Raw genomic sequence first — 26,781 nt, forward strand, 5'->3', positions numbered from 1 at the left:
TCCATGTGTCTTTACCATTTAAAGTGAACTTGTTAGCCAATCAGCATACTTCTCTATCCGGTATAAATATTGTTTTGCCTTTACATTCTTGTGAACTACCCTGGCGAATGAAAGACAAAAAGCTTTGAATGTCTTTCTGCAATACTGAAGTTCTGTACTACCAATGACTAATTGCGTCAAGATGAATCTAACTACCTGTTCTTTTGAAGTGTAAGTTGGTCTTATGGTAAGTCTAAACTTGACAGCCTAATTCTTAAAAGGATTGTTTGTTTGGTGTCCCAGGTGCAGAAGTAGTTGACTTGACATGTGAATCCACTGAACCTGTGGTTGTTGACCTAACCAATAATGATTCTGTTGAGGTAAGTGATTTCATAGAAATTTTCATGGAATCCTTACAGTGTGAAAACAGGCGATTTGGCGCAACAAGTCCACCCTGATCCTCCAAAGAATAACCCACCCAGACCCATTCCCCATTGCTCTACATGAATAATGCACCTAATCTACACATCCCTGAATACTATATGGGCAATTTTAGCATGGCCAATTCACCTAACCTGCACATCTTTGGATTTTTGCAAGGTTTGTGAAGGTTTGTTGCTCACGTTGAGATTTAGGGTGTAGTTTTGCTCGCTGAGCTGTAGGTTTGATATCCAGATGTTTCATTACCTGGCTAGGTAACATCATCAGTGGCGACCTCCAAGTGAAGCGAAGCTGTTGTCTCCTGCTTTCTATTTCTGTGTTTGTCCTGGATGGGGTTCCTGGCGTTTGTGGTGATGTCATTTCCTGTTTGTTTTCTGAGGGGTTAATAAATGGTATCTAGATCTGTGTGTTTGTTTATGACGTTGTGGTTGGAGTGCCAGGCCTCTAGGAATTCTCTGGCATGTCTTTGCTTCGCCTGTCCCAAGATAGATGTGTTGTCCCAGTGGAAATGGTGTTTTTTTTCCTCCGTGTGTAGGACTACAAGGGAGAGAGAGTCGTGTCTTTTTGTGGCTAGCTGGTGTTCGTGTATCCTGGTGGTTAACTTTCTTCCTGTTTGTACTACATAGTGTTTGTGGCAGTCCTTGCATGGAATTTTGTAGATGATGTTGGTTTTGTCCCTTGGATGTACTGGGTCTTTTAAGTTTGTTAGTTTTTGTTTGAGAGTGTTGGTGGGTTTGTGTACTACTAGGATTCCGAGGGGTCTTAGTAGTCTGGCTGTCATTTCTGAAACTTCTTTGTATGGTAAGGTGGTTAAGGTTTCTGGCTGTGTTTGGTCTGCTTGTCATGGTTTGTTCTTGAGGAATCTGCGGACTGTATTTTTTTGAGTATCCGTTCTTCTTGAATACGTTGTATACGTGGTTCTCTGTTTTCTGAAGTTCATCTGTGCTGCAGTGTGTGGTGGCTCGTTGGAATGGTGTTTTGATACAGCTTTGTTTGTGTGTTGGGATGGTTGCTTGTGTAGTTGAGTATTTGGTCAGTGTTTATTGGTTTTCTGTAAATGCAGGTTTGTAGTTCTCCCTTGTCCTTTCGACTGTGACGTCCAGGAATGTGAGTTTGTTATCGGTTTCTTCCTCCTTGGTGAAAATTATGCCTGTGAGGGAGTTGTTGATGATGTTAAATGTCTCTTCTATCTTGTTTCGTTTTGTGATGACAAAGGTGTCTTCTACGTAACGGACCCAGATTTTTGGTTTGATGGTTGGTAGGGCCATTTGTTCTAGTCTTTGCATTACCGCTTCTGCTATAAATCCTGATAGCGGAGATCCGGTGGGTGTGCCGTTGGTTTGTTTGTAGAATTATGCTGTTGAAGGTGAAGTGGGTGGTGAGGCACAGGCCCACTAGCATCATGATGTTTTCGTTGGCAATGTGATTGGTGGTTGGTGTGTGTGTGAGGTGGTCTCTTCTAAAAGTGTGGTAAGTGTTTTCTTTGCCAGGTCGATGTTGATGGAGGTGAACAGTGCTGTTACGTCGAGTGAGATCATTGTTTCGTCTTCCTCTGTTTTGGTGTTTTTGATTTTTAGGAATTCCTGGGTGGAGTGAATGGAGTGCTTTGACACTTCTACTAGATATTTCAGTCTTGCGTGTAATTCTTTGGCCAGTCTGTAAGTTGGTATTCCAGGTAATGAGACTATGGGTCTGAGGGAGGGCTCCTAGTTTATGGATTAGGAAACTCATGCAGACATGGGGAGAATGTGCAAACTACACACAGACAGTCGCGTGAGGCTGGAATCAAACCCAGGTCCTTGGCACTGAGAGATGGCAGTGCTAACCACTGAGCCACCCAAGTGATGGTGAGCTCCATTTCACTTCAGTCATCACTTGCAGTGATTGGCTGACCAATCCTTCAGTTGCATTTGAAAATGACAGTAAATACTGAAGGGAAACGAAGAGCAGAACAATGTTATCTGTTAGAAGCTGACAGCAAGTCGAGTCCCGTCTTACTGCACCTACAACCTCGTCGTTCAGACCAAAATGTTAAGGAAAACTTTTAGTGCTGGTTTACACGATTGAGTGGCAATATTATCATTTGAAGTATGGTGTGTTTTTCATGCCTTTTATAGTTTTCAATATTGTCGTTTGATCCACCATTTAAAGTGCCACTGAACAGGAGATCGATAACACATTAATGTATTCTCCATTCCTTCAGTAAATGGAAAAAGAATCAATATAATTTTGTAATCAAAGTCCACTATTGACATCTGTGCACACTGTTAACTTGAATTTGAAGTTGACATACCTACGTTTAAAGGTGAAAAAGCATGGTGCTGGAAAAGCACAGCAGGTCAGGCAGCATCCGAGGTGCAGGAGAGTCGATGTTTCGGGCATAAGCCCTTCATCAGGAATGCCTTACAACCGAAATGTTGACTCTCCTGTTGCTCGGATGCTGCCTGACCTGCTGTGCTTTCTAGTGTACACGTTTTGACTCTAATCTCCAGCACCTGCGGTCCTAACTTTATACTTAAATTTAAGTTAAACTGACTTGAATTGTCACAATTGTTAGACTTTCCTTTTGTAAGTGGAATGTGAAAGCTTTGCATGGACTGTTTAAGATGCAAATATCAGTATGTCATTTTAACAGTTTAACATTAAATAGAGGTTTGTTAGCTGCTATTGAAGTGAGAGCTCTTTTGCATGTATAAGCACTTCTTCAATGTTGCCATGTCCTCTCCTCCTGCTTGATTTGAAGATAACATCATTTATAACTCACTGTATGTGTATGCAGAGTTATTTCATTTGTCTCTAAGGAAACTGCTTTCATGTGTACAAATTTCAGTGCTGCTGACACTATCGGGTTCCTTTTAGAGGCTTCCAAGTGTCTGTCACCCATACTTTTGCAAATTAGAGTTGATTTGTTGTAGGCTTGTTTCTCATGAGTTTATAATAGATGGAGCCACCTTACGATTTTGGTCATTTTTCCCTCTAGCTTTCCTGGCCTTTTAATGAAGTCATGGCTGATCTGCCCCAGGTCTTCAGTTCTCTTATGTCTGATTGTCAGCCCTCAATGCTCCAGTATTTTAAAAATATATCTACCTCATTTTAAAATACTTTTAGAGTTCTAGCCTCTATACCTTTTTGAGGTAGATCATTTCAGACATTTGTGACCTTCTGGGAGGGGAAATTCCTTTCCTTTACCATTTTAAATGAATATCTCTCTATACTGTAAGTACACATCCTAGTTTGAGATTTCCCTGCTAGTGGAAACATCTTCTCAACATCTAACTTGTCAAGCCCCCTCAATCTTGTATGTTTCAATAAGATCACCCCTCGTTCTTGATAAGTCAACCCTTCATCCCAAGATTCAGCCTTGTGAATCTCTTTTGAACTATGTCCAATGGCAGTATATCTCTTTATTACAGGGACCAGAACTGTACACGGTACTTCCAGGCCTCACCTGAACCCTACTTAGTTATAGCAAGTCTTCCCTGTTTTTAATGTTTTGACCAATGCCTCCACTATCTTTGCAGCCATTTTGTTTAATGAATGCATTTTAATAAGCTCTGCCTTTGTTATCATCTGGTATATCCTTCTTCCAGAATCATCCTTTTGCACATTAACCACGTGGGACTTTATCAAAAACCTTCTGAAAATCCAAAGACAAGACATGAACTGGTTTACCATTATCTATTCTACACTTTACGTTCTCAAAAATCTCCAGTAGACTAGTTTAGCATGTTTCCCCTTTCATAAATCCATGTTGACCTTAGGTAATCCCGTTGCTATTTTCCATGTCCTGTTATTTCATCCTTTGTAATAAACTGAAGTATTTGCTGATTACTGATGTTAAGCTATGCTGTCTGTAATTCTGTTTTCATCCATCCTCCTTTATTAAACTGTGGTGGTGCAATTGCCACCCTCAAAGCTTGAGATTGTTTCAGAACTTACAGAATTCTGAAGCCAGTTTTAAGAAGATCTGTAGCTCATTTTCAGAATTTTGAAGATTGACAAACAATGTTTCCATTATCTCTATGCCTGCCTCCTTTAGTACCATAAGACATGGGTTTGTTTAGTGTTGATATAGTGGACTTGTGTACTCTCGGAAGACTTTCAATAAGGTCTTGGATATGAGTTGAAATGCAAAATTAAAGCATGGGGATTGGAAGTAGTGTACTGATATGGAGAGAGAACTGGTTGTTCAGTGGTAGAATTCTCGCCTGTCACAAAGGAGGCCCATGTTCGTTTCTCAGCCAATGCATGGTATCCCTTTCTGCCTGTGGAATTTATTGCCACGGAGCGCAGTGGAGGTCGGGACGTTGGGTGTCTTCAAGGCAGAGATTGATAAATTATTGATCTCGCAAGGAATCAAGGGCTATGGGGAGAGTGTGGGTAAGTGGAATTGAAACGCCCATCAGCCATGATTAAATTTTGGAGTGGACTCGATGGCCTCGCTTCCACTCTTATGTCTTAGGGTCTTTATAGTTGACAGGCAGGCAACATAGGAATAAATGGGGCTACTTCTTGAGTGGCAGACAGTGATTGTTGGGGTAATGTAGGAATCATTTGAGACCCCAGCTATTCAGAACATCTTAATGATTTAGATGAAGGAACTAAATGTAATATCTCCAAGTTAGCATACAAAACAAAGCTGGGCAGGAGCATAAGATGTGAGGAGGATGCAGAGATTCTTCAGGATGATGTGGAAAAGTTGAGTGTGTGGATAAATTCATGGCAGATGAAATAGAATGATAAATGTGAAGTGATCCGCTTTGGTCGCAAAAGGAGGAAGGCAAGTGATCAGCTGAATAGGGATAGGTCGGGAAAGCGAGAGGTGCAGTGAGATCTGGGGTGGTCTTTGTACACCTGCCCAGTGAAATAGGTAGTGAAGAAGGTGACTGCTTTATTGGCTTTCGTAGCAAGAGTATTCAGGTAGACAAGCAAGGACGTAATGCTACAGTTGTGTGAGGTCTTGTTAAGACCATGCAGGGAGTATTATGTGCAGTTCTGGAGTCACTCTAAGGAAAGATGGCCATCAATGACTGCAATAAAGATTTACCAGTCTGAGTCCCAGAATGGCAGTTTTGGGATACGTCATCTTGGACTGAGATGAGAAGTTTCTTCTCCCAGATAATGGCAAACTGGTGAAATTCTCTGCCATAAGAAACAGTCAAGGCCAAAGAATGTTTTAAAGGAGTTAGGTATAGTTCTTAGGGCTAAAGGGATCAAATGGTATATGGAGAAAGCTAGAAGAGTCACAGTTGTACAGTATAAAACAGGCACTTCAGCCCACCATGCCTATGCTGGCCAACAAACCAGACTACACTAGTCCCATTTACCTGCAATTGGTCCATAACCTAGTAATATCAAGAGTGTGTGCCTCTCCCATTATACTTTCAGGCAGTATAGTCCACATTTCCACCACCCTCTAGGTGAAAATATTATTTCTCAATCCTCGCAAAACCACTTGCTCTTCACCTTGAACCTATACTCTCTGGTCTTAGACACATCTACCATGAGGAAGAGATTCTCAGAATCCAGTTTGTTTATACCGGTCATAATTTTGTATACCTTGATCAGATTCCCCTGGTATTGGGTACTGAGTTGGATGATCAGTTATGAATGGCGGAGAAGGCTCAAAGCACTGAATGGCTGCCGCCTCCTTTTTTCTATGTTTTCTGACAGCTTTCAGTCCCATTAATTTCTCCAGTACTGTTTTTAGGAATATTAATCTCCTTCAATTTCTGCTTCCCAATAGACCCTTTCTCCCCTAACATTTCTGGGGTATTTTGTGTCTTTGCTAAGTATAGAACTCATGTAGTTGTTTAATTATTGGAACATGTTGTTATTCTCGATCTCGATTAAAATCGTTAGAATCTCTACCGTGTAGCTAGAGGCCATTCAGTCCATCGCATCTGGATGGGATGCTTCAAAAGAGCATCCCATCTAGACCCATCCATACCATCCCTGTAGTGCAACATTTACCATTGCTAATCCACCTAACCTGTACATCTTTGGACTGTTGGAAGAAACCAACACACACAGGGGGTATACGCATACTGCATGTAGACAGTCACCCAAGGTTGGGATCGAACCCAGACATTTCCTGAATCCAACCCAACCACCCCGTGGCTCAACACTTTAACTCTCCCTCCCACTCCACCGAGGACATGCAGGTCCTTGGACTCCTCCATCGCCAGAACATAACAACATGACGGCTGGAGGAGGAGTGCCTCATCTTCCGCCTGGGAACCCTCCAACCACAAGGAATGAACTCAGATTTCTCCAGTTTCCTCATTTTCCCCTCCCCCCACCTTGTCTCAGTTGGTTCCCTCACCGCCCTCCTAACCTGCAATCTTCTTCCTGACCTCTCCGCCCCCACCCCACTCCGGCCTATCACCCTCACCTTGACCTCCTTCCACCTATCACATCCCCGTCGCCCCTCCCCCAAGTCCCTCCTCCCTACCTTTTATCTTAGCCTGCCTGGCACACACTCCTCATTCCTGATGAAGAGCTTATGCCCGAAACGTCGAATTTCCTATTCCTTGGATGCTGCCTAACCTGCTGTGCTTTAACCAGCAACACATTTTCAGCTATTTCCTGAATTCTGAATTCTCATGTATCAGACTAATAGGGTCCTACCTTTTGTCTTCACTAACCCTTTCCTTTATACATACTTGGAAACTCTTAAACTCTGCTTGCACGATTGCTTTTGTATTTGATTTCACCCCTCTTAATCAATCTCTTTTATTTTCTCTGCATTATAAACTGCTCCCAGTCCTCAGGCTTGCTGCTATTTCAAACAACTTTCTATGACCAATCTTTGAATCTAACACAATTAATTATTTTTAATCATGATTCAGCCACTTTTCCTGTTTTATTAGCTTATTCCTCAATATACATGTTATTGCTCATTTGATTTGCCCAGTCTATATGTAGATTGAAGTTACTCTTGATTATTGTGATACTGTCTTGTTCGATTTGTCTCAATTTTCCTGTTTGCTACAACTCCCTGCCTTAGCACAACTGTTTGGAGATCTTTACAAAGTTTCCATAATTTCCAGAGCAATTAAGTGCTAGCCTAGCCAATGACATCCATATCCCATGAATGAATTATGATGAAAGTGTATTTTAGAACAATGCTGCCAGTTCCATGTTAAAATTTATATTTGTTACACCTTTCCTTGTCTAATCTACTTCTCTCTCTCTTTATTTTCAACATCACCTGTGTGTTGTCCAGATCGTGGATGAAGGTGAGTTCAGCAAATTAAGAAACTTCGCCAATTCATTAGTTCAATGTATTCTCTAATAAACGCTCATGCTTTTGTTTAGGTAGGTAATGTGAAGTAACTAATAGTTTCCAAGTGTTGATGGCAGCACACCGAATCACTGTATATTTCTTGTCTCTGTGTTTGTTTCTGTGGTTTCACATTCAATGATCAAAGTAATGAATGATGTCAAGTACTCGCATATTTGACATGATTGAGACATGGCATAAATTCATGTCTTCCGTTTCAATCTTGTGGTTCTCATTTCTGTTTTGAATATTTAGATGGCTTCTGAACCTTTAATTGCTAATCGATCAATAATCCTTATTAAATGGGGAAGGCCTGTCATTGTCCCATTTTATTTCACAAACCCCTGCGGATTAAACATTATGCTGTGTATTGTTTTGAGAATAATTTGGAGCTGCACCTGTCACCCCTTTTCTCTCAAAAGCAAGCTGTTAATAATAGACATGAAAATTAGTCCCCCCACTCCCCTGCTGTGTGCTCTTTATATGTGAAAATTGGCTCTTTGGTTACTGTCAGTTAAGCTCGTTTTGACTCTGCATTGTTGTAGTTTAATTTCAGTGAACTTGCTCTGAGTTGTTTGTCATATTTGGGGTGAAAGATTTTCGTCAGTAGAATCCTACTTGAGTGAAGTGTTAAGTTTTTATCGTGAGCTTCTGTTTTGTTTTGCTGGACCCCACTTGTGCTCTGATCCTCCTCCAAGAAATCCAAGTAATAGCAAATTGTTATTGTTCCATATACTGTCATTTTGCAGATCTCTCCTCAAATAGTCAGCCAAGTTCTGCTGATGACCAGCCAGGCAGAACACAATCAGACAGCTGTATTCTCTGCAGTGATGAAGAAGACACCAGAGCAGATGGAAGTAGCAGTGTGACTGTAACAAGTGCAGCAGCTATACCTCAGGGAAACAGTCTTCATCCTGCCTTGTGCAACAAAGACTTAAGGTTAAAAAGTTTTTTTTAAAAAATAGTGTTTTTCACACGTACAACAGTGCTTTGCAGCCAAGGATTTACGTTTGCAATGTTATTGCTGTCGCAGTGTAAGAAATCTGGACGCTAATTTGTGCAAATCTTCCACTAACAGCAGTCCGATAATGAAGAGATCTTCTGTATTTGTTAATAACTGGCTAAGAGCCAAACACTGGTTAGGATAACAGAATTTCTGTGGAATCTTTCAGTCTATCTGAAAGGGCAATATGGGCCTTGTTTAATACCTCTTCCAAAAGTTAACACATTCTGACAGGGCTCTTTTTTTTCTGTCATGTTGGACTGTCAGTCTAGTTTGCATACTTTAGATCATAGAAAGGAATCCCTACAGTGTGAAAGCGGGCCATTTGGCCCATTGAGTCCATTTCACCCCCTCCTACCCTGTAACCCCGTATTTCCCCATGACCAATCCACCCTAACTTGCACATTTTTAGTCTGTGGGAGGAAACGAGAGCACCCAAAGGAAATCCTTACAGACATGGGAAGAATATGCAAACCCCACACAGTTGCCTGAGGCTGGAATCCCTGGTGCTGTGAGGCAGCAGTGCTAACCACTGAGCCACCGTGCTGCTCCCTCCAGCATCTCGAGTGAGCCTTGAGCAAGTAAATCTCTAATACGATTGCAAAGTGTTACCCACTGAGCAGCAGCCAGCACCAAATCAATCCTAGCTGTTCTGTTCTAAGCCTTTGATTTGTGTTGTGAGAGAGACTTTCTTTTACCATTGATTATTTCCCATCTCCGACGAGCAGCATGATGCAAGCACTCTGGCACCATATGAAAATAAGTCACGTTGTCCTACCACGTGGACTATTGATTTCTGGCTGGCAACTTCACTGAAAGCTGAAAATGTGTTGCTGGTTAAAGCGCAGCAGGTCAGGCAGCATCCAAGGAACAGGAAATTCGACGTTTCAGGCCAGAGCCCTTCATCAGGAATGAGGAGAGGGTGCCAGGCAGGCTAAGATGAAAGGTAGGGAGGAGGGACTTGGGGGAGGGGCGATGGAGATGTGATAGGTGGAAGGAGGTCAAGGTGAGGGTGATAGGCCGGAGTGGGGTGGGGGTGGAGAGGTCAGGAAGAGGATTGCAGGTTAGGAGTGCGGTGCTGAGTTCAAGGGAATCAAATGAGACAAGGTGGGGGGAGGGGAAATGAGGAAACTGGAGAAATCGGAGTTCATCCCTTGTGGCTGGAGGATTCCCAGGTGGAAGATGAGGCGCTCTTCCTCCAACCGTCGTGTTATGTTCTGGCGATGGAGGAGTCCAAGGACCTGCATGTCTTCGGTGGAGTGGCAGGGAGAGTTAAAGTGTTGAGCCACGGGGTGGTTGAGTTGGTTGGTCTGGGCGTCCCAGAGGTGTTCCCTGAAGCGTTCCGCAAGTAGGCGGCCCATCTCCCCAATATAGAGGAGGCCACATCGGGTGCAGCGGATGCAATAGATGATGTGTGTGGAGGTGCAGGTGAATTTGTGGCGGATATGGAAGGATCCCTTGGGGTCTTGGAGAGAAGTAAGGGAGGAGGTGTGGGCGCAAGTTTTGCATTTCCTGCGGTTGCAGGGGAAGGTGCCGGGAGTGGAGGTTGGGTTGGTGGGGGGTGTGGACCTGACGAGGGAGTCACGAAGGGAGTGGTCTTTGCGGAACGCTGATAGGGGAGGGGAGGGAAATATATCCCTGGTGGTGGGGTCCGTTTGGAGTTGGGGGAAATGACGGCGGACGATACGCTGTATACGGAGGTTGGTGGGGTGGTAGGTGAGAACCAGTGGGGTTCTGTCTTGGTGGCGGTTGGAGGGGCGGGGCTCAAGGGTGGAGGAGCGGGAAGTGGAGGAGATGCGGTGGAGGGCATCATCGATCGCGTCTGGGGGGAATCTGCGGTCCTTGAAGAAGGAGGCCATCTGGGCTGTACGGTATTAGAACTGGTCCTCCTGGGAGCATATGCGGCGGAGACGAAGGAATTGGGAATATGGGATGGAGTTTTTACAGGGGGGAGGGAGGGAGGTGGTGTAGTCCAGATAGCTGTGGGAGTCAGTCGGTTTATAGTAGATGTCTGTGTTGAGTCGGTCGCCCAAGATAGAAATGGAAAGGTCTAGGAAGGGGTGGGAGGAGTTTAAGACAGTCCAGGTGAATTTGAGGTCGGGATGGAAGGTGTTGGTAAAGTTGATGAACTGTTCGACCTCCTCGTGGGAGCACGAGGCAGCGCTGATACAGTCATCGATGTAGCGGAGGAAAAGGTGGGGGGTGGTGCCAGTGTAGTTGCGGAAGATGGACTGTTCCACATATCCTACAAAGAGACAGGCATAGCTGGGGCCCGTGCGGGTGCCCATGGCAACTCCTTTAGTTTGGAGGAAGTGGGAGGATTGGAAAGAGAAGTTGTTCAGAGTGAAGACCAGTTCAGTCAGTCGAAGGAGGGTGTCAGTGGAAGGGTACTGGTTGGTGCGGCGGGAAAGGGAGAAGCGGAGGGCTTTGAGTCCTTCGTGATGGGGGATGGAGGTGTACAGGGACTGGATGTCCATGGTGAAGATAAGTCCTTCGTGATGGGGGATGGAGGTGTACAGGATGGACATCCAGTCCCTGTACACCTCCATCCCCCATCACGAAGGAAACTTATCTTCACGCTAACTTCACTAAAAGCACAGGTGGACTATCTTTGGGACATTGTGTGACAGCCCTTGAACCTATTAATATAACCATTCTCTTCAACTACTCTTCAAAGTAGGGCTGTGAATGGGATGTTCAATGACAACTGCACAGTGTTCTGTACCACTCTTGACTCCTGTCATATTGAAGCAGTGAGAACCTGCATGCAGCAGAACTTGGACAACATTCAGATGTCAGCAAATAAGTGGCTCCTAACATTACACGTCCCATGTGTGGTGCAATGACCATCTTCCCTTGATGTTTAAAACCATTTCTATTACTGAAACTTCACTATGTACATTCTGGGACCTATTACTGATCAGAAACTTAAATGGGCCAGCCACATTACTGCTGCAAGAACAAATCAGAAGCTGGGAATTTTGCAGCGAGTAACTTGCCTTCTCTCTTCCCCCAATCCTGTCCATGCCATAATCCAGGAGTGTGATAGAATACTCTTCTCTTGTCTGGTTATATACAGCTTGAAAAGCACTCAGTGGTCCGAACGAGACTTGTGACAAAGCTGCCCACTTGATTGGCACCCTGTTTATTCCTATCAAACATTCACTTCATCCACCAACAATGCTCAGTAGCAGCAGTGTGTACCATCTAAAGGATGCAGTGCAGTAACTCCCCATGACTCCTCCAACAGCATCTTCCAGACTATCTAGTTAAGGAAAAGGTCATTTTTTTGAATTTAAGTGTATGTCATTATCTATCCCAAAGAAAATATTGAGTAGAGTTTATTTCTAGTTTTATATAAATCGAAAGCCAAGTATATTTAATTATTAATTTGTCCTTACACTCAAATCTCATTGTGACATCTATAACTGCGCAATACCTGCTAGTGCCTTGAAGTCTGAATTGTAACTGGAGACTGCTAATGTATACAGTAGGTCAAATAGGTATCTGAGCAGTGGGTGCAGTACTTGACTTGATTATCTCTATTTGGGAGAACACTGTATGACTGGGGTACATGCAGCCAGAGTAAGCTTTCACTTTAAAAACACATGATAGGGCCAGGTATTTTACCCCAGGGCATCAATGTTGACTTCAACAGTTTCCTCATTTCCCCTTCCCCCACCTCACCCTAGTTCCAAACTTCCAGCTCAGCACTGTCCCCATGACTTGTCCGGACTTGTCTGACCTGCCTAGCTCCTTTTCCACCTATCCACTCCACCCTCTCCTCCCTGACCTATCACCTTCATCCCCTCCCTCACTCACCCATTGTACTCTGTGCTACTCTCTCTCCACCCCCACCCTCCTCTAGCTTATCTCTCCATGCTTCAAGCTCACTGCCTTTATTCCTGATGAAGGGCTTTTGCCCGAAACATCGATTTCGCTGCACTTTGGATGCTGCCTGAACTGCTGTGCTCTTCCAGCACCACTGATCCAGAATTTTTCTATGTTTACAGGCCCCCAAAGGTTGCTGGCCCTTGGTTGAACTTGCAACTCAATATCATTTTGTGTAGTAATTATCTCAATTTCAACTTTGCTTTGTTGTCAATCAAACACCTGATGGAATTTGGTAGCCAACCCACTGATACTTTCTTGAAGGAGTAGATTTGAAACAGACATGATTTGTTCCATCACACCTAATTCCTGAAATTGCCTGTTGAATTCCTCTAACTTCAAAGGTGTACACAGATGTTTTCTGGGTGGTCTTTGATCTTTTTTCCAGAGTTTTCTCCAGGCTCAGCTGTGTCTTTTTTTTTATGCAGAGGACGACAGACCCAGTTTGAACTTGAATGCATTCACAGCACTGATCATATGTGCTAAGTCTGTGTCCTTTCCCTGCAGTTCATGGTTCAGCTTGTTCAGTTTGACATTGTCTGTAAGAAACTCTCTTTAAAAGGCAAAAAGGTGAGGCGATTCTCTTTAGTACTGTCCTTAAAAACCATATACACAGTCAGCTGGCCTGCACCAGAAATAACTAACCTATCAGAAGTAATTACTTCACCTTTTTCTGCATTAACTTTCTCTGTCACTCGTCCACCCATTCCACTAACCTGCCTATGTTCTTTTGAAGTTCTACACTCTCCCTTTTCATAGTTCATACTGATTCCAAGTTTCATATCGTCCCTAAATTTTGAAATGGTGTCTTGTACACTGAACAGTGGGTCATTTATCCATATGAGGAAGAGCAAAGGACCCAATTTGGGAGGTAGTGACTTAGTAGTAATGTCACTAGACTAGCAATCCAGAATGTCAGGCTAATGTTTTGCAACATGCTGCAAGGGAAAGCAATGGCCCAGTGGTATTATTAATGGACTGTTAATTCAGAGACTCGGGTAATGCTGCAGGGACCTGGTTTCAAATCCCGCCACAGTTGGTAGATTGAGTTCTATAAAACCTGGAATCAAGCATCTAATGATGACCGTGAATCAATTGCTGGTTATCAGAAAAAGAGAAAGAAACTCCCATCTTTACTTGGTCTGGTCACGTGACTCCAGATCCACTGCAATATGGTTGATTCTAGGCAATTTGGGATGGGCAATAAATGCTGATAATGCCCTCATCCCATGAATTATCTTTTAAAAAGGAATTAAAAAGCTTTTTGATTTTCATTAAAAACCCTTCTGGTTGACTAATGTCTTTTCCAGAAATAAATTTGCCACCTTTCCCTGGAATGGACTATGTGAGACTTCAGACCCACAATTATTCTTAACTGTTCTCTGGGCAATTAGAGATGGGGAATAAATGTTAGCTTAACCAGTGACACCTACATCCATGAACAAATTAGAGTGAAGAAAATGTAAATACCAACTCCTGGGGAACTCCACTGCACTCCTTCCTCCATTCCAAAAACCCACACATTAATTACTCCTGTTTGCTGGCACTCCAACAAACCATAGCCTTGTTGGCACTTAGATTACTGGAGTTATGACTTTGCTTACACATCTCTTGTTACACTTTGACCATTTACTTTCTGGAAGTCCATATACAGCATCATCCCTTTCAGCTACTCTTCCAAAAGCTCCAGCAAGTTAGTTCAATGTTATTTGTTGTTAACAAATTGATGCTGCTGTTCTTGATGGATCTGCATCTTCCTAAGGGGTGACTAATTTTGTCCAAATTCTTGTTTTTAAAAGCTTTCCAACACTGCGTTTAAACTAACTGGCCTTGCTTTGATACTAAATATTGACCAATTGTACTTTGGCAAGAATGAACCAGTGTTTGTTTCGAAAGATTCTTCCACATCCTTCATCTCCTGGATTAGGATTATATATGACTCAGCAGTGATAGCACTCCTGACCCCATTCCAAAGCCAAGATTGACCATCTTTATTTATTTGATCATGGCATGTGGGCATCACCAGAAATTGTTAGCCATTCCTAAATGCCACTGAGAGACTCTCACAGCATGGAAACTGACCTTCAGCCCATTGTCTATGCTGACCAACAAACGCCAAACTACACTAATCGTATTTACCTGCACTTGTTCCATTGCTTACTGTCCTGACATTTTAAGTACACGTCTACGTATTTCTTAAATTTTGCATGAGTACCTGCCTTCACCCCATCACAGCAGCACATTCCATATGTTTTACCACCCTCCGGGTCAAAGGTTTGTTTTTCTCGGATCTCCTCTAAACCACTTATCCTTTACTTAACCTTCTGCCCTCTGGTCTTAGCCATGTCTGCTATGGGGAAACATTCTCATGATCTGCATTATCTCTACCCCTTACAATTTTGTACACCTCAATCAGATTCCTCCCCACCCCCTTGGCCTCCTCTGCTCCAGGGAAAACAAGCCCAGCCTCTCCTTGTAACTGAGACTTTCCATCCCAGGCAACATCCTGGCTAATGAAGTTAAGCATTCTATATGCTGCCTTCATCTCCCTGTCTACCTGTGCTGACACCTTCGAGGATCTATGGACCAGCACTCCCTAAGGATCTATAATTCATTGTTTAAATCCTTCCTTTATTAGGCCTCCCAAAATGCAGAATGAAATTCCATCTGCCATTGCTCTGTCCAATTTACCAGCTGGTCAGTGTCAGACACTAGTCTGAGACCATCCTCCTCATATCAAAAACACCACCATTTTTTGAGTCCTCTGCAAACTTACTATTTATACCTGTGACATTCACATCAAAATCATTAATGTACAAAACAAACAGCAAGAGTCCCAGCACTGATCCCTGTGGTACATGGTTGGTCAGCACTGCCCTTGAAGAAATGGGTGTGAACTGCTTTGAGTCTCTGTTGACCTGTGGCAGAGTCTTCCAGCAGTGCTTTCAGGCAGGGAGCTCCAGAGCTCTGATCAAGTGATGATTGAGTGGTACTCTACTTCTAGGTTGGAATGAGTTGCTGATGAAGCTGTTCCTATATTTGCTGGACTGATGGAAAAGGTGACCACCTTTAGCAGACACGTAAAATGCTGTTTTAAAGACTTCCAGACTGCAGTCTTTCAAGCTGTAAACCCAGTTAGTGATGCTGCCTCTCATTTGGTACAGAATTGGTGGAAGGCCTTTGGATGCCAGAAGAAGTTATTTGAGCACTCTGCTTCCATCTGTTGCAGCCCCATTTGTCTTCTCATTCTTTGCACCCATTAAGGTTTTGCTTTCCGTGTTGTGTTCTTGACCCAGCCATTCCTGGACTGGTCAGTCAGCTGCTTTTTAAGGAGGTAGGAACAACAGGAGTAAATAACATGAATTGCTGCTAGTTGAATAAAATTGAGTGCTGACTTGTAACTAGTGAAGCAAGAACCTTCCATAGTCACATCTGTTTCTTTTGTTTTTGACAGATCTGTTCAAACACACCGCAGGGCTTGCTCAGGAACAATTAGCTGCCCCATATGTATGGATGGTTACACAGAGGTAAGGCATCGGTTTCAGCATCCAAGGAGACTACTCAGACTTGTGTCTCTGTTGCTGACTCTTAGTTGGATCCCAGTGTCTAGTGCGTTTCCCCACGACCTGCTAATTTTTCCTTTCAAATATATATTGAATTCCCATTTTGAATGTTGTTTTGAATCAGTTTCACCAGTGATCTGAGGCATTAATGTTCTGGGAGATGAGGTTCAAATCCCACCATGTCAAATGGTGCAAATTGAATTGAACAGAATTGAAAGTTGAAAGATGACCATGAAACCATTGGACTGTTGTAAAAATACATCTGTTTCAGTAATGTCCTTTTGGGAAAGGAATCTGGTCTGGCCTATATGTAACTCCAGATTCATGAGACTGAGTTTGACTCCTGGCTGCCTTTGCCTTTGGAAATGGAGTAGTGGTGCTGGAAGAGCACAGCAGTTCAGGCAGCATCTGAGGAGCAGTAAAATCGACGTTTCGGGCAAAAGATGAAGGGCTTTTGCCCGAAAAGTCGATTTTACTGCTCCTCGGATGTTGCCTGAACTGCTGTGCTCTTCCAGCACCACTAATCCAGAATCTGGTTTCCAGCATCTGCAGTCATTTGTTTTTGCCTTTGGAAATGGACTAGCAAGCCACTCAGTTGTACGAACCTTCCTGAAGGGATGAAATCAGATGAATCATCTGGCATTGATTGAGCAACCCTGCCAAGTCCTTCTCTTTGTCATTTGGGGGTTAGTGCTAAAGTTGGGAATGCTATCCTGCCCACTAATGATGCAACCGTCTAGCATGTTTGTACTGAACCATTCATTACCCACTGTCTCAGGGACCGTCACCAACCCTAGATATACTTGTTCCACTGACAGGATAGATAGTGCTCATGGCCACTTAACTTCTGACCAATTATAGCCTTGGTTCAAATGTGGACAAAAGAGGTGAATTCCAGAGGTGAGGTGAATGAGATTGCCCTTGACCTCAAGACCACGTTTGACATCAAGTAGCTCAAGCAAAGCTGGGGGTCATTGGGTCAAATTTAATAGAGATTTTTGAGTTTTTAAAAATACAGAATGTATAAAGGAGAGTCAGTAGATGTTACTGAGATTTTTAGTATTAGCACATAAGAAATCTATGTTGAAAGAAAGTTACTGTGCAAGGTGAGAGCGAGTGGTCATTTAGTGGGAAAAATGTCAAGTTGGTAATCAAACCAGCAGAGCAGCAAAAGATTCCATGCAGGAGCCTTAACACATTACAATCTGTATTGGTGATTTAGGTAAGGAGGTGGAGACCAAAGCAGGTGTGGGAATTGAACTTGCGCTGGAGGATTTGCTGTGCATCATAAACCAGCCATCCAGCCAACTGAGCTAACTAATCTGAATGTCACAATGAAATTCCCATCTTCTGAACCTCTCTCCCTTACCTGAGGCATGAATGACACTCAAAATAAACTCCCTACCAGTCCGCTCGCGCGCTCTGGCCCGCCCGCTCGCCCCCTCTCTCCTGCGCGCGCGCGCTCACGAGTTTAGAAGATCATCTTTAATCAAAGATTGTGAGGTTGCTTGTGAGGGTAGCTGCTGAGAGAATAGGCAGGAGTCTGTTGTTACAAATGGAAATGAGGAATAATGTCTTCTGAGGGTTTATTGATGTTGGATTTCTGTCACCCAGGGAGCAGAGGCAGCTGAGTCATTCAAATCTGAGTTAGACTGACCTTTGATCAAATTGGGAGTCAGTGGTTATAAGAGGAAGGCCGAGTAGTGAAGTTCAGTCCACAATTAGCTTGGCCACAATGCTGTTATGTGGAAGAGTTCTTATAACCAAATGTTATTTCTGATTCTTTTCTAGATTGTACAAAGTGGAAGACTTATTGTCTCGACAAAATGTGGTCACGTGTTCTGCAGCCAATGTATCCGGGACAGTCTCAAAAATTCACACACATGTCCAACTTGCAGAAAGAAATTGAACTCTCGCCAGTATCATCCAATTTACATTTGACTGTGAAGTCTTTGTCCTGAACTTTATGTACCCAACAAAGTGCCAGCTGCATTTAAATCTTCTTTCGCTCTTCAGTTTTCTCTGAAGAAATGTGTGGTTCCTATAGGAAACTGAGCTGCGTTTGCAAGGTGCACACACTGTCAACTGACCATCCTTCGCTATCTGACCCTGTCAACTGGCTCTATTTAAAATGCTGTGGGGAAGACATGTGGTGGGTGGGTGAGTGGGATGAAGGGAGGGTGAGAAATAAAACAAAGCACCAGCATATTCCAGTCACCAACAAACTCTCATGTCTGTTTTGTATCTGTCTGTCTGTCTGTTTCTTTCCCTATTCCCATGGTCAGTGACAGGTAATCACTACACAAGGTTTGTAACCCTTGTTGTTTAAGTGATCTTTCATTGTATTGACTTGCAAACCCACCTTGCTAAATGCAGGCCAACTCTCCTTAATACTAAGGACTGTCAGTTGGTGTGGTTCCTGCTCTGGTGCTGCAGGTGGTGCCTTTTTCAGTTGAGTGTACATCTTAAATCTGTGAGAGACACAAGAAAGTGTGCAGAGAATAAACTGAAGGGTGGGGTATAGAGTGGGAAATGCAATTCCAAGTTACAAGGAATACTTGCTTTTGACAATTCTGAATATTCCTACTCAGGAAATCTTTCAAAGCCTTACATGTGCTGAAGGCTAGGTTTCAGAAGTTGATATTGCAGCAGGCAAGGAATACTCTATGCATGATTGTAAGTTTCCCTATGTTTTGGGACTATCTTGCTGGGTTTTTTTTCCCTTTTTTAAGTTAATCTTTTATTGTAACTGAGATCTGAATCACTAATACTTTTGACCAAAAAGGTTCCTGGAGTTGTTGCATCATCAGACTGCTCCTTTTCTGAGATGACCAGTATTTGGGAACTGCAGTTTTATGTGGAAACAAATCAAATTTCATGTGTTGAAATGCAGATACCTTTGCAAAAAATAAAAATAAGATTAATTTTTTAAAATGTTACAATGAAAGTATTTTGAATAATTGGTTAAGTATTTGTTTTTGTCTGATTCTTTGTGCAGAGTATTTTATTGATTTGTAATAAAGTACCCAGACTGTCCTGTCCTGATATTCTCTACGCCAGTTTCTCCCATTCCATCACCACCACCTCTGCAAAAAGATGGGACATAATTTCTGGAAAAAAAGGGTGTAACTAAAAGGAAAATGGTTTTTTTTTTCCTGCCTGTTTTGTCTTTATTTCAGGTTAATTTCTTGCTCCCTTTCATTTGGTTGAAGAGTGCGCAGGCACTATCTCTTCTCCTCCTCATATCCTTTTCTTGTACATTTCCTCCAAGCCTTTGGTTTGATTACTGTGTTCAGTTCTTGCTGTATGTCTGCGAGCATTACCATCTCGAGTGGAATGCATGAGCTGCACAACCAGCATCCCTTCCCCATCCTTACAGCCCAATGTCTCATGATCAAAACTACAACACGTTCAATTGTACCCACATCCTATTTTGATTTTACATCAACTTTGCATTGAAAGAGTAATGAGCATAACTATTCCAAAATTGAAAAGCATCAATGTCCCACTTTTAAGTTTCCTTTGGGAAAGGATGCCCTCCTTCTGGGCTTTGTGAATCATCGGTGTTTAACAAGTGGCAGCATTTTGCAGCAGTTCACTGTAGCAGTCTACAAGGTATGGTTTGAATATTGTTCAACCTGGCGCTGTCAAAGTAAATGCTCTTCTTTGATTTGGTTCACATCATCCTAGTTGGTTGGGGCTGACTGTGAATACACTGATTCAGTACTGCCAATACCAGTGTGTGCCAGTTCACAGATTGACCACTTTCTATTAATATGTCTGTTACTAGAAAGTGTATTTCAGGAGCGTGCTGGCTTTGTTTGGAAATGGAGAACACTACTCTGGAACCAGTCTAATGGTGTACTATGGGAATTGATAACTCTGGTTCATACCAAATGAATAGTTGGTTGAAAGCTATTAATACTGAAGGTGTAGGAGACCGCTCCTTCCTTCTGTTGTGTCTTGTGAATATTGAATTTGAATTGTCCTAACCTGTTTGGAATAAGGTGATGTTGCCCTGCCTTTATTTGCTTTAGGTTGTCATCTCATTAAACTGTGAACTTGCTGTGTGATTGAGAAATGTGACTGAAGAAGGTCTTGCTGGTTTTGAAATCAAACCACAAAGGCTGACTACAATTAAGAGCTTTACACTTCAACCTGCCTACATTGTATCTGATCATCAAACCCTTCATGAACACAGGCAGGTCAAGTGAAAAAACTTTATCAATAAACGGTCAGTGTCTGAGCATTCTGGTTAAAAATAATCATGCATTTTTCTTAGACATTAATCTGTCTTAGCTGTGAATCCAGGAATGACAGCTAAGCTATCTCCATACTTGCTGGGCCATTTCTGTACACCAGAAAGTAAGGCTTAGAGATTGTGAATCAATGTTCCACTGTGTCTCTATTCGATGGGCAGAGCAGATGGATAGGTTGTCAACTTTGCAAAACAACTGGTGCCAAATTCAGCATCCAGGATTATACCACTCCACATCCAAACCAATAGTACTGTCATGGTAGTACTGTACTAGGGCACTAGAGAAAATTAACTGATTGTCATGGGGTCTTTAATATCGACCTGAGAGACTGGGATTCGTTTGACTTATCTGAAAAAGTGTCTCAAGTACGTACTTGGTGTTTAGTACTGGACCCTAGTGCCAGTTCACTATTATGTACTGAAGTCCCTGGAAAGGAACTCTGCTGATAGCTGTGTAGGTTACAGAACAGGACCATGCCTCTGCTGAGGAATGTGATTTCAGTAGAAAGTGGCACATGCAAAGTCTTGTGGATTCCTGCTGAGTTCTGAATGGAGAGAATGTACCACCTTTATGCTTTTGTCAAGAGAGAAATTGGAAGCTATGTTGAGCATTGAGTGAGGACAGCCAGAGGATCTGGTGTAGTTGGTCACCCTGACATTTGACATTGAGATAGTGTGGGCAAAGCAAATACTACAGGGCACCTCTTGACAAAAGAGTCAACACTGCCTATAAAAGCCTTACCCCAAATCCTCAATGATGCAGCACAGGAGCTCGTCTAACCCGTGCTTTTTGTTGAATCTATTCTATAATATTTCCTTAGAATTTGTTAGTGTCAGTGGGAAGATCAACATTTACTGACTATCCCTAGTTTCCTCTCCAGAAGGTGGTGATGAGTCATCTCTTTGAAGCGCTGCAGCCCCAATGTTCTCGGCACGTCAGAGTGATGCTGAGGAGGGAATTCCTGGATTTTGACCTTGTGACAGAAGAAATGGTGATGTATTTCCTAGTTAGGATACTGTGCAACTTGTCAGGGAACTTTACAGTTTGTGCTGTTCCCATCTGTTGAACTAATTCCACTCCTCTGCCTTTTGTTCCCGCAGCCCTGTTTCATTAAATTATTTATCTAACTTCCTTTTGCATTTATGTTAAACATGCATCATGCCCTTCAAATAGTGCATAAACAGGTCATTGTAAGAAATAATTCTATGTCACTTTTTTTCATTAATCGTCTTACATCCATGAATGTCAGGAATGACAGGTCATGAGGATGTTGCTGAGCTGGTAGGTTGGAACTGGGGTGAGGTGGGGGAAGGGGAAATGAGGAAACTGTTGAAGTCCACATTGATGCCCTGGGGTTGAAGTGTTCTGAGGCGGAAGATGAGGCGTTCTTCCTCCAGGTGTCTGGTGGTGAGGGAGCGGTAGTGAAGGAGGCCCAGGACCTGCATGTCCTTGGCAGAATGGGTGGGGGAGTTGAAATGTTCGGCCATGGACTTGTGGGTTTGATTGGTGCGGGTGTCTTGGAGATATTCCCTAAAGCGTTCTGCAAGAAGGTGTCCAGTCTCCCCAATGTAAAGGAGACCACATCAGGCACAACAGGTACAATAAATGATATTGGTGGATGTGCAGGTGAAACTTTAGATATGGAATGCTCCTTTGGGGCCTTGGATGGAGGTGAGGGAGGTGGTGTGGGCGCAGGTTTTGCAATTCCTGCAGTGGCAGGGGAAGGTGCCAGGATGGGAGGGTGGGTTGTTGGGCAGTGGACCTGACCAGGTAGTCACGGAGGGAACGGTTTTTGCGGAAGGCAGAAAGGGATGGGGAGGGAAATATATCCCTGGTGGTGGGGTCCGTTTGGAGGTAGTGGAAATGTTGGCGGATGATGCGGTTTATGCAGAGATTGGTAGGGCAGAAAGGTCCCTCCTTGCTGAGTTTGAAGGGGTGCGGTTTGAGGGCGGAGGTGCAGGATGTGGATGAGATGCATTGGAGGGCATCTTCAACCATGTGGGAGGGGAAATTGTGGTCTCTAAAGGAGGAGGCCATCTGATGTGTTCTGTGATGGAACTGGTCCTCCTGGGAGCAGATGCGGTGGAGGAATTGGGAATACGGGGTGGCATTTTTGCAGGAGGTAGGATGGGCTGAGGTGTAATCCAGGTAGCTGTGGGTTTGTAAAATATGTCAGTGTTATGTCGGTCATCATTGGAGATGGAAAGGCCCTAGAAGGGGGGGTGGTGTCAGAGATGGTCGGGGTGGAATGTGTTGAAGTTTCCACCTACTGCAAAGACCATTGCCTTCGTGACTACCTGGTCAGGTCCATGCCCCCTCAACAACCCACCCTCCTGTCCTGGCACCTTCCCCTTGCACCGCAGAAATTGCAAAACCAGTGCCCACAACACCTCCCTCACCTCCATCAAGGCCCCAAAGGAGCATTTCACATCCATCTAAGTTTCACCTGCACATCCACCAATGTTATTTATTGTATCCGTTGCTCCCAATGTGGTCTCCTTTACATTGGGGAGACTCGACGCCTTTTCGCAGAGTGCTTTAGGGAATATCTCCAAGACACCCGCACCAATCAAACCCACAGCTCCATGGCCGAACATTTCAACTCCCCCACCCATTCTGCCAAGGACATGCAGGTCCTGGGCCTCCTTCACTGCCGCTCCCTCACCACCAGACACCTGGAGGAAGAACGCCTCATCTTCTGCCTCAGGACACTTCAACCCCAGGGCATCAATGTGGACTTCACCAGTTTCCTCATTTCCCCTCCCCCCACCTTCCTCCAGTTCTAACCTTCCAGCTCAGCACCGCCCTCATGACCTGTCCTATCTGCTAATCTTCCTTCCCACCTATCTGCTCCACCCTCCTCTCTGACCTATCACCTTCATCATCACCTCCATCCATCTAGTGTACTCTTGACTACCTTCTCCCCTGCCCCACCCAACTCTCATTTATCTCTCCACTCCGGAGACTCCCTGTCTCATTCCGGATGAAGGGCTTTTGCCCGAAAAGTTGATTCTCCTCCTCCTCGGATGCTGCCTGACCTGCTGTGCTTTTCCAGCACTACTCTGATCTTGACTCAATTTCTTTCTTTAGAGTCATAGAGATGTACAGCATGGGAACAGACCCTTTGGTCCAACCCATCCACGCCAACCTGCTCGCACCCAGCCCATATCCTTCCAAACCTTTCCTATTCATATACCCAACCAAATGCCTCTTAAATGTTGCAATTGTACCAGCTTCCACCACACCCTCTGGCAGCTCATTCCATACACGTACCACCCTCTGCATGGAAAACGTTGCCCCTTATGTCTCTCTTATATCTTTCCCCTCTTGCTATAAACCTATGCCCTCTAGTTCTGGACATCCTGACCCCAGGGAAGAGACTTTGTCTATTTATCCTATCCATGCCCCTCATAATTTTGTAAATCTCGAAGGTCACTCCTCAGCCTCTGACGCTCCAGAGAAAACAGCCCCAGCCTGTTCAGCCTCTCCCTGTAGCTTAGATCCTCCAACCTTGGCAACATCCTTGTAAATCTTTTCTGAACCCTTTCAAGTTTCACAACATCTTTCCAATAGGAAGGAGACCAGAATTGCATGCAATATTCCAACAGTGGCCTTACCAATGTCCTGTACAGCCGCAACATGACCTCCCAACTCCTGTACTCAATACTCTGACCAATAAAGGAAAGCATACCAAACGCCTTCATGTCTGCACTTTCCAACCTGTCTGAAAACTGTGTGGATTAACAGCTAAGATTCAATAGGAAGAAGATGCAAGTTCTTAGAAGCATCCAAAAGTGTATGAAGTATGTAAATATTACAGCTGAATATGATAGACTGGGGAAATGCTGTCAGCCACAAGATGGAGCAGTTGTGTAGGCAGTTTCTGTTCCTTTGCATAAAACCTACTGTGCAGAAAGAAGAAAATTTCATAATATTCCACTCCAAAATTCCAATTATTCAACCAGTTTAATGAGGGGGAAAAAACTTGCATTTATGTAGCACTTTTCATAACTTCAGGATGACTCAAATCTGGTTTTCAGCAATGAACTACTTCAGGAGTAGTCACTTTATTAGGAAGCAGTGCAGTCAGTTTGTGTAGCTCCCAGAAATGAGGTGAGGGCTAAATAACAACATTTTTCTCATGTTGATTGACAAGTAAGTAAGTCAGGGCACCAGGGGGAATGCTTCCCCCCTCTTCCTAGAAGTAGTTGTGATATTCTACATTCAACTAAAAGGGTAGAACATCTTCCAGGCGGCAACACCTCCAGCCGTGCAGCAAGCTGTCAATGTCGATATGTCAGCATATGTAGGATCATGGTGTATCTACCAGAAGACTTGGAACAAATTCCTGTACAACTCCACTTCTCACTACTCCCAAGTGAGCTCTTTTCAGTTTATTAACACTTTTTTCTTTGCTTTCTTTGTCTTTCCACTTTTAAACTCATTCTGGCAACTTGCCAATAGTTTCACGAGAGGCAATTTTTCTTAACAGATCATTTTCAACTTGGCAAACTGTAATTACTGGACTGTGATTGGAAGCAATACCAGGTCCTTGACTATTTACAATATTCGTCAATAAGTATGTGGGAGCTAAATTTGCTAGTATTAAGATAAGTAATGTGATGAACGTTTGTAGAACATTGTTAGTATTTGTGAACAAAAATAGAAATTGCTGGAAAAGCTCAGCAGGTCTGGCAGCATCTATGAAGAGAAATCAAGGTTAATGAATTAAGAGAAAATTAACCTTCCAGCTCAGCAAGTAAACTTGCATCCAGGTCAGAGTTAGCGTTTCAGTCTGCTGACCCTTCCTCAGAACCCTGGTCACTGAAACGTTAACTCTGATTTCTCTTCACAAATGCTGCCAGACCTGCTGAGCTTTTCCAGCAATTTCTGGTTTTGTTTCTGATTAACAGAATCCATAGTTCTTTGAATTTTTGTTATTATTTGGGAACTTGAATTCAGAAGTGGAAAGAAAAAGAGATTTTAGTTTTCGGAACTGTGAATGTGACTTGTTTCTTTTCATGGAAGTCAGAAAATCATTTTGAACAGCAAGTTCAAAACCATCATTTCCAAGAATATACGTGGCTCACGTTCAAAACAACATTCAGAAAAACAAACCAAGGATCACGATCTGATTTCTGTTGAGTGGTTCACTACTAGAGAAGGATGGTTTGTGGCAGTCCAAGCTTTCCAAACTAGGAAGAAGTTTTTCGAAACTTTTAGCAGTGTAAGTAGACCGGATTTTCTTGGGTTCCCGTTAGGTAAAGTCAGTGATGAAGCTAGTGTGTGTGCAACTCAACGGAGGTGGTGATGTAACAAATCATTCAAGAATGTATAGAAAATTGTTGATGGGGAAGACCTCATCAGTTAATTAAGAAATTAAAAACTTAAGATAGGAATGATATTTAATTGGGGTTGAATGTCTGTATAGGATATTAGTGGAAAAAGTGTTAGACCACAGGAGCAAACTACTCTGTCCTAATATGTCTGCTTTACCATTCAATAAGATCGTGGCTGATCTAATAATCCACAACTCCACTTTACTGTACCACTCTTGATTCCATCACTGGACCACCTCTAATGCCAATGTATCTTTCCAGGGTTGGTCTGACTCGTGCCTTGTATATTTTTTACAATACCTCCCTACTTTTATGGTCTTTGAAATAAAGGACTCTAGTTACCCAATTGCCTGCCTAACTCAGATGCTGGCATATTCTGCTTTGTGTAAGGGGACCCCCAAATCGCTCCAATCCTTCTTGTCAAAGTGCTCGTCCCAATCCCTAACCGTATTTTTGTGTTTTCTGCAAACTGTACACTCGTTTTTCTTATGCAGTCATGAATTTTTTTCTTTTTTGCTGCTTATGTTAAGATGTTTCTACATTCTATCGTATGGACTGTATAGCGTCCTCACATAAGACGAAGTGTGGACGGGTTTGCTTTTTAATCAACAATTTGTGGGGCACGGACATGGCATTGCTCCCCAAACCTTGACTTCCTCACCATCAAATGCAGCCCCTTCCATCTACCAGGGGAATTTACCACTGCTATGCTAACTGCTGTGTACATACCATCACAAACTAAGGATGAGGAAGCTCTGAATGTGCTGTACTCCACCACCAACACCCTGACGCCCTGTTTATTGTGACTGGCGATTTTAATCATGCCAATCTAAGGAAGGTGTTGCCCAAGTACCACCAGAATATTACTGCCCCACCAATGGCCCGAACATTTTAGACCACTGCTACACCACTGTGCCTATCACTCATCCCCCGGCATCATTTTGGGAACTCCAACCACAATGCCATGCTTCTTCTCCAGGCTTACAGGTAAAAATTCAAGCAGGAGACCCCCTCACAGATA

General features: G+C 43.4%; 1 protein-coding gene across 2 annotated transcripts in view; it reads left to right on the top strand.

Annotated features, from left to right (window-relative positions):
• rnf4 (ring finger protein 4) overlaps positions 1-19,664 on the top strand; it is a 57,492-nt gene extending 37,828 nt beyond the window's left edge. For both annotated transcript variants that reach the window (XM_060842778.1, XM_060842768.1), the window contains 5 exons: positions 283-359; positions 7,649-7,661; positions 8,455-8,644; positions 16,054-16,126; positions 17,954-19,664. In XM_060842778.1, coding sequence (XP_060698761.1) covers positions 283-359; positions 7,649-7,661; positions 8,455-8,644; positions 16,054-16,126; positions 17,954-18,103 — 503 coding nt within the window. In that variant the 3' untranslated portion in view covers positions 18,104-19,664. The remainder of the gene's footprint in view (positions 1-282; positions 360-7,648; positions 7,662-8,454; positions 8,645-16,053; positions 16,127-17,953) is intronic.
• Positions 19,665-26,781: the final 7,117 nt, after the last annotated feature.

Source organism: Hemiscyllium ocellatum, chromosome 2, assembly GCF_020745735.1.
Source record: "Hemiscyllium ocellatum isolate sHemOce1 chromosome 2, sHemOce1.pat.X.cur, whole genome shotgun sequence".
Taxonomy (NCBI): Eukaryota; Metazoa; Chordata; class Chondrichthyes; order Orectolobiformes; family Hemiscylliidae; genus Hemiscyllium; species Hemiscyllium ocellatum.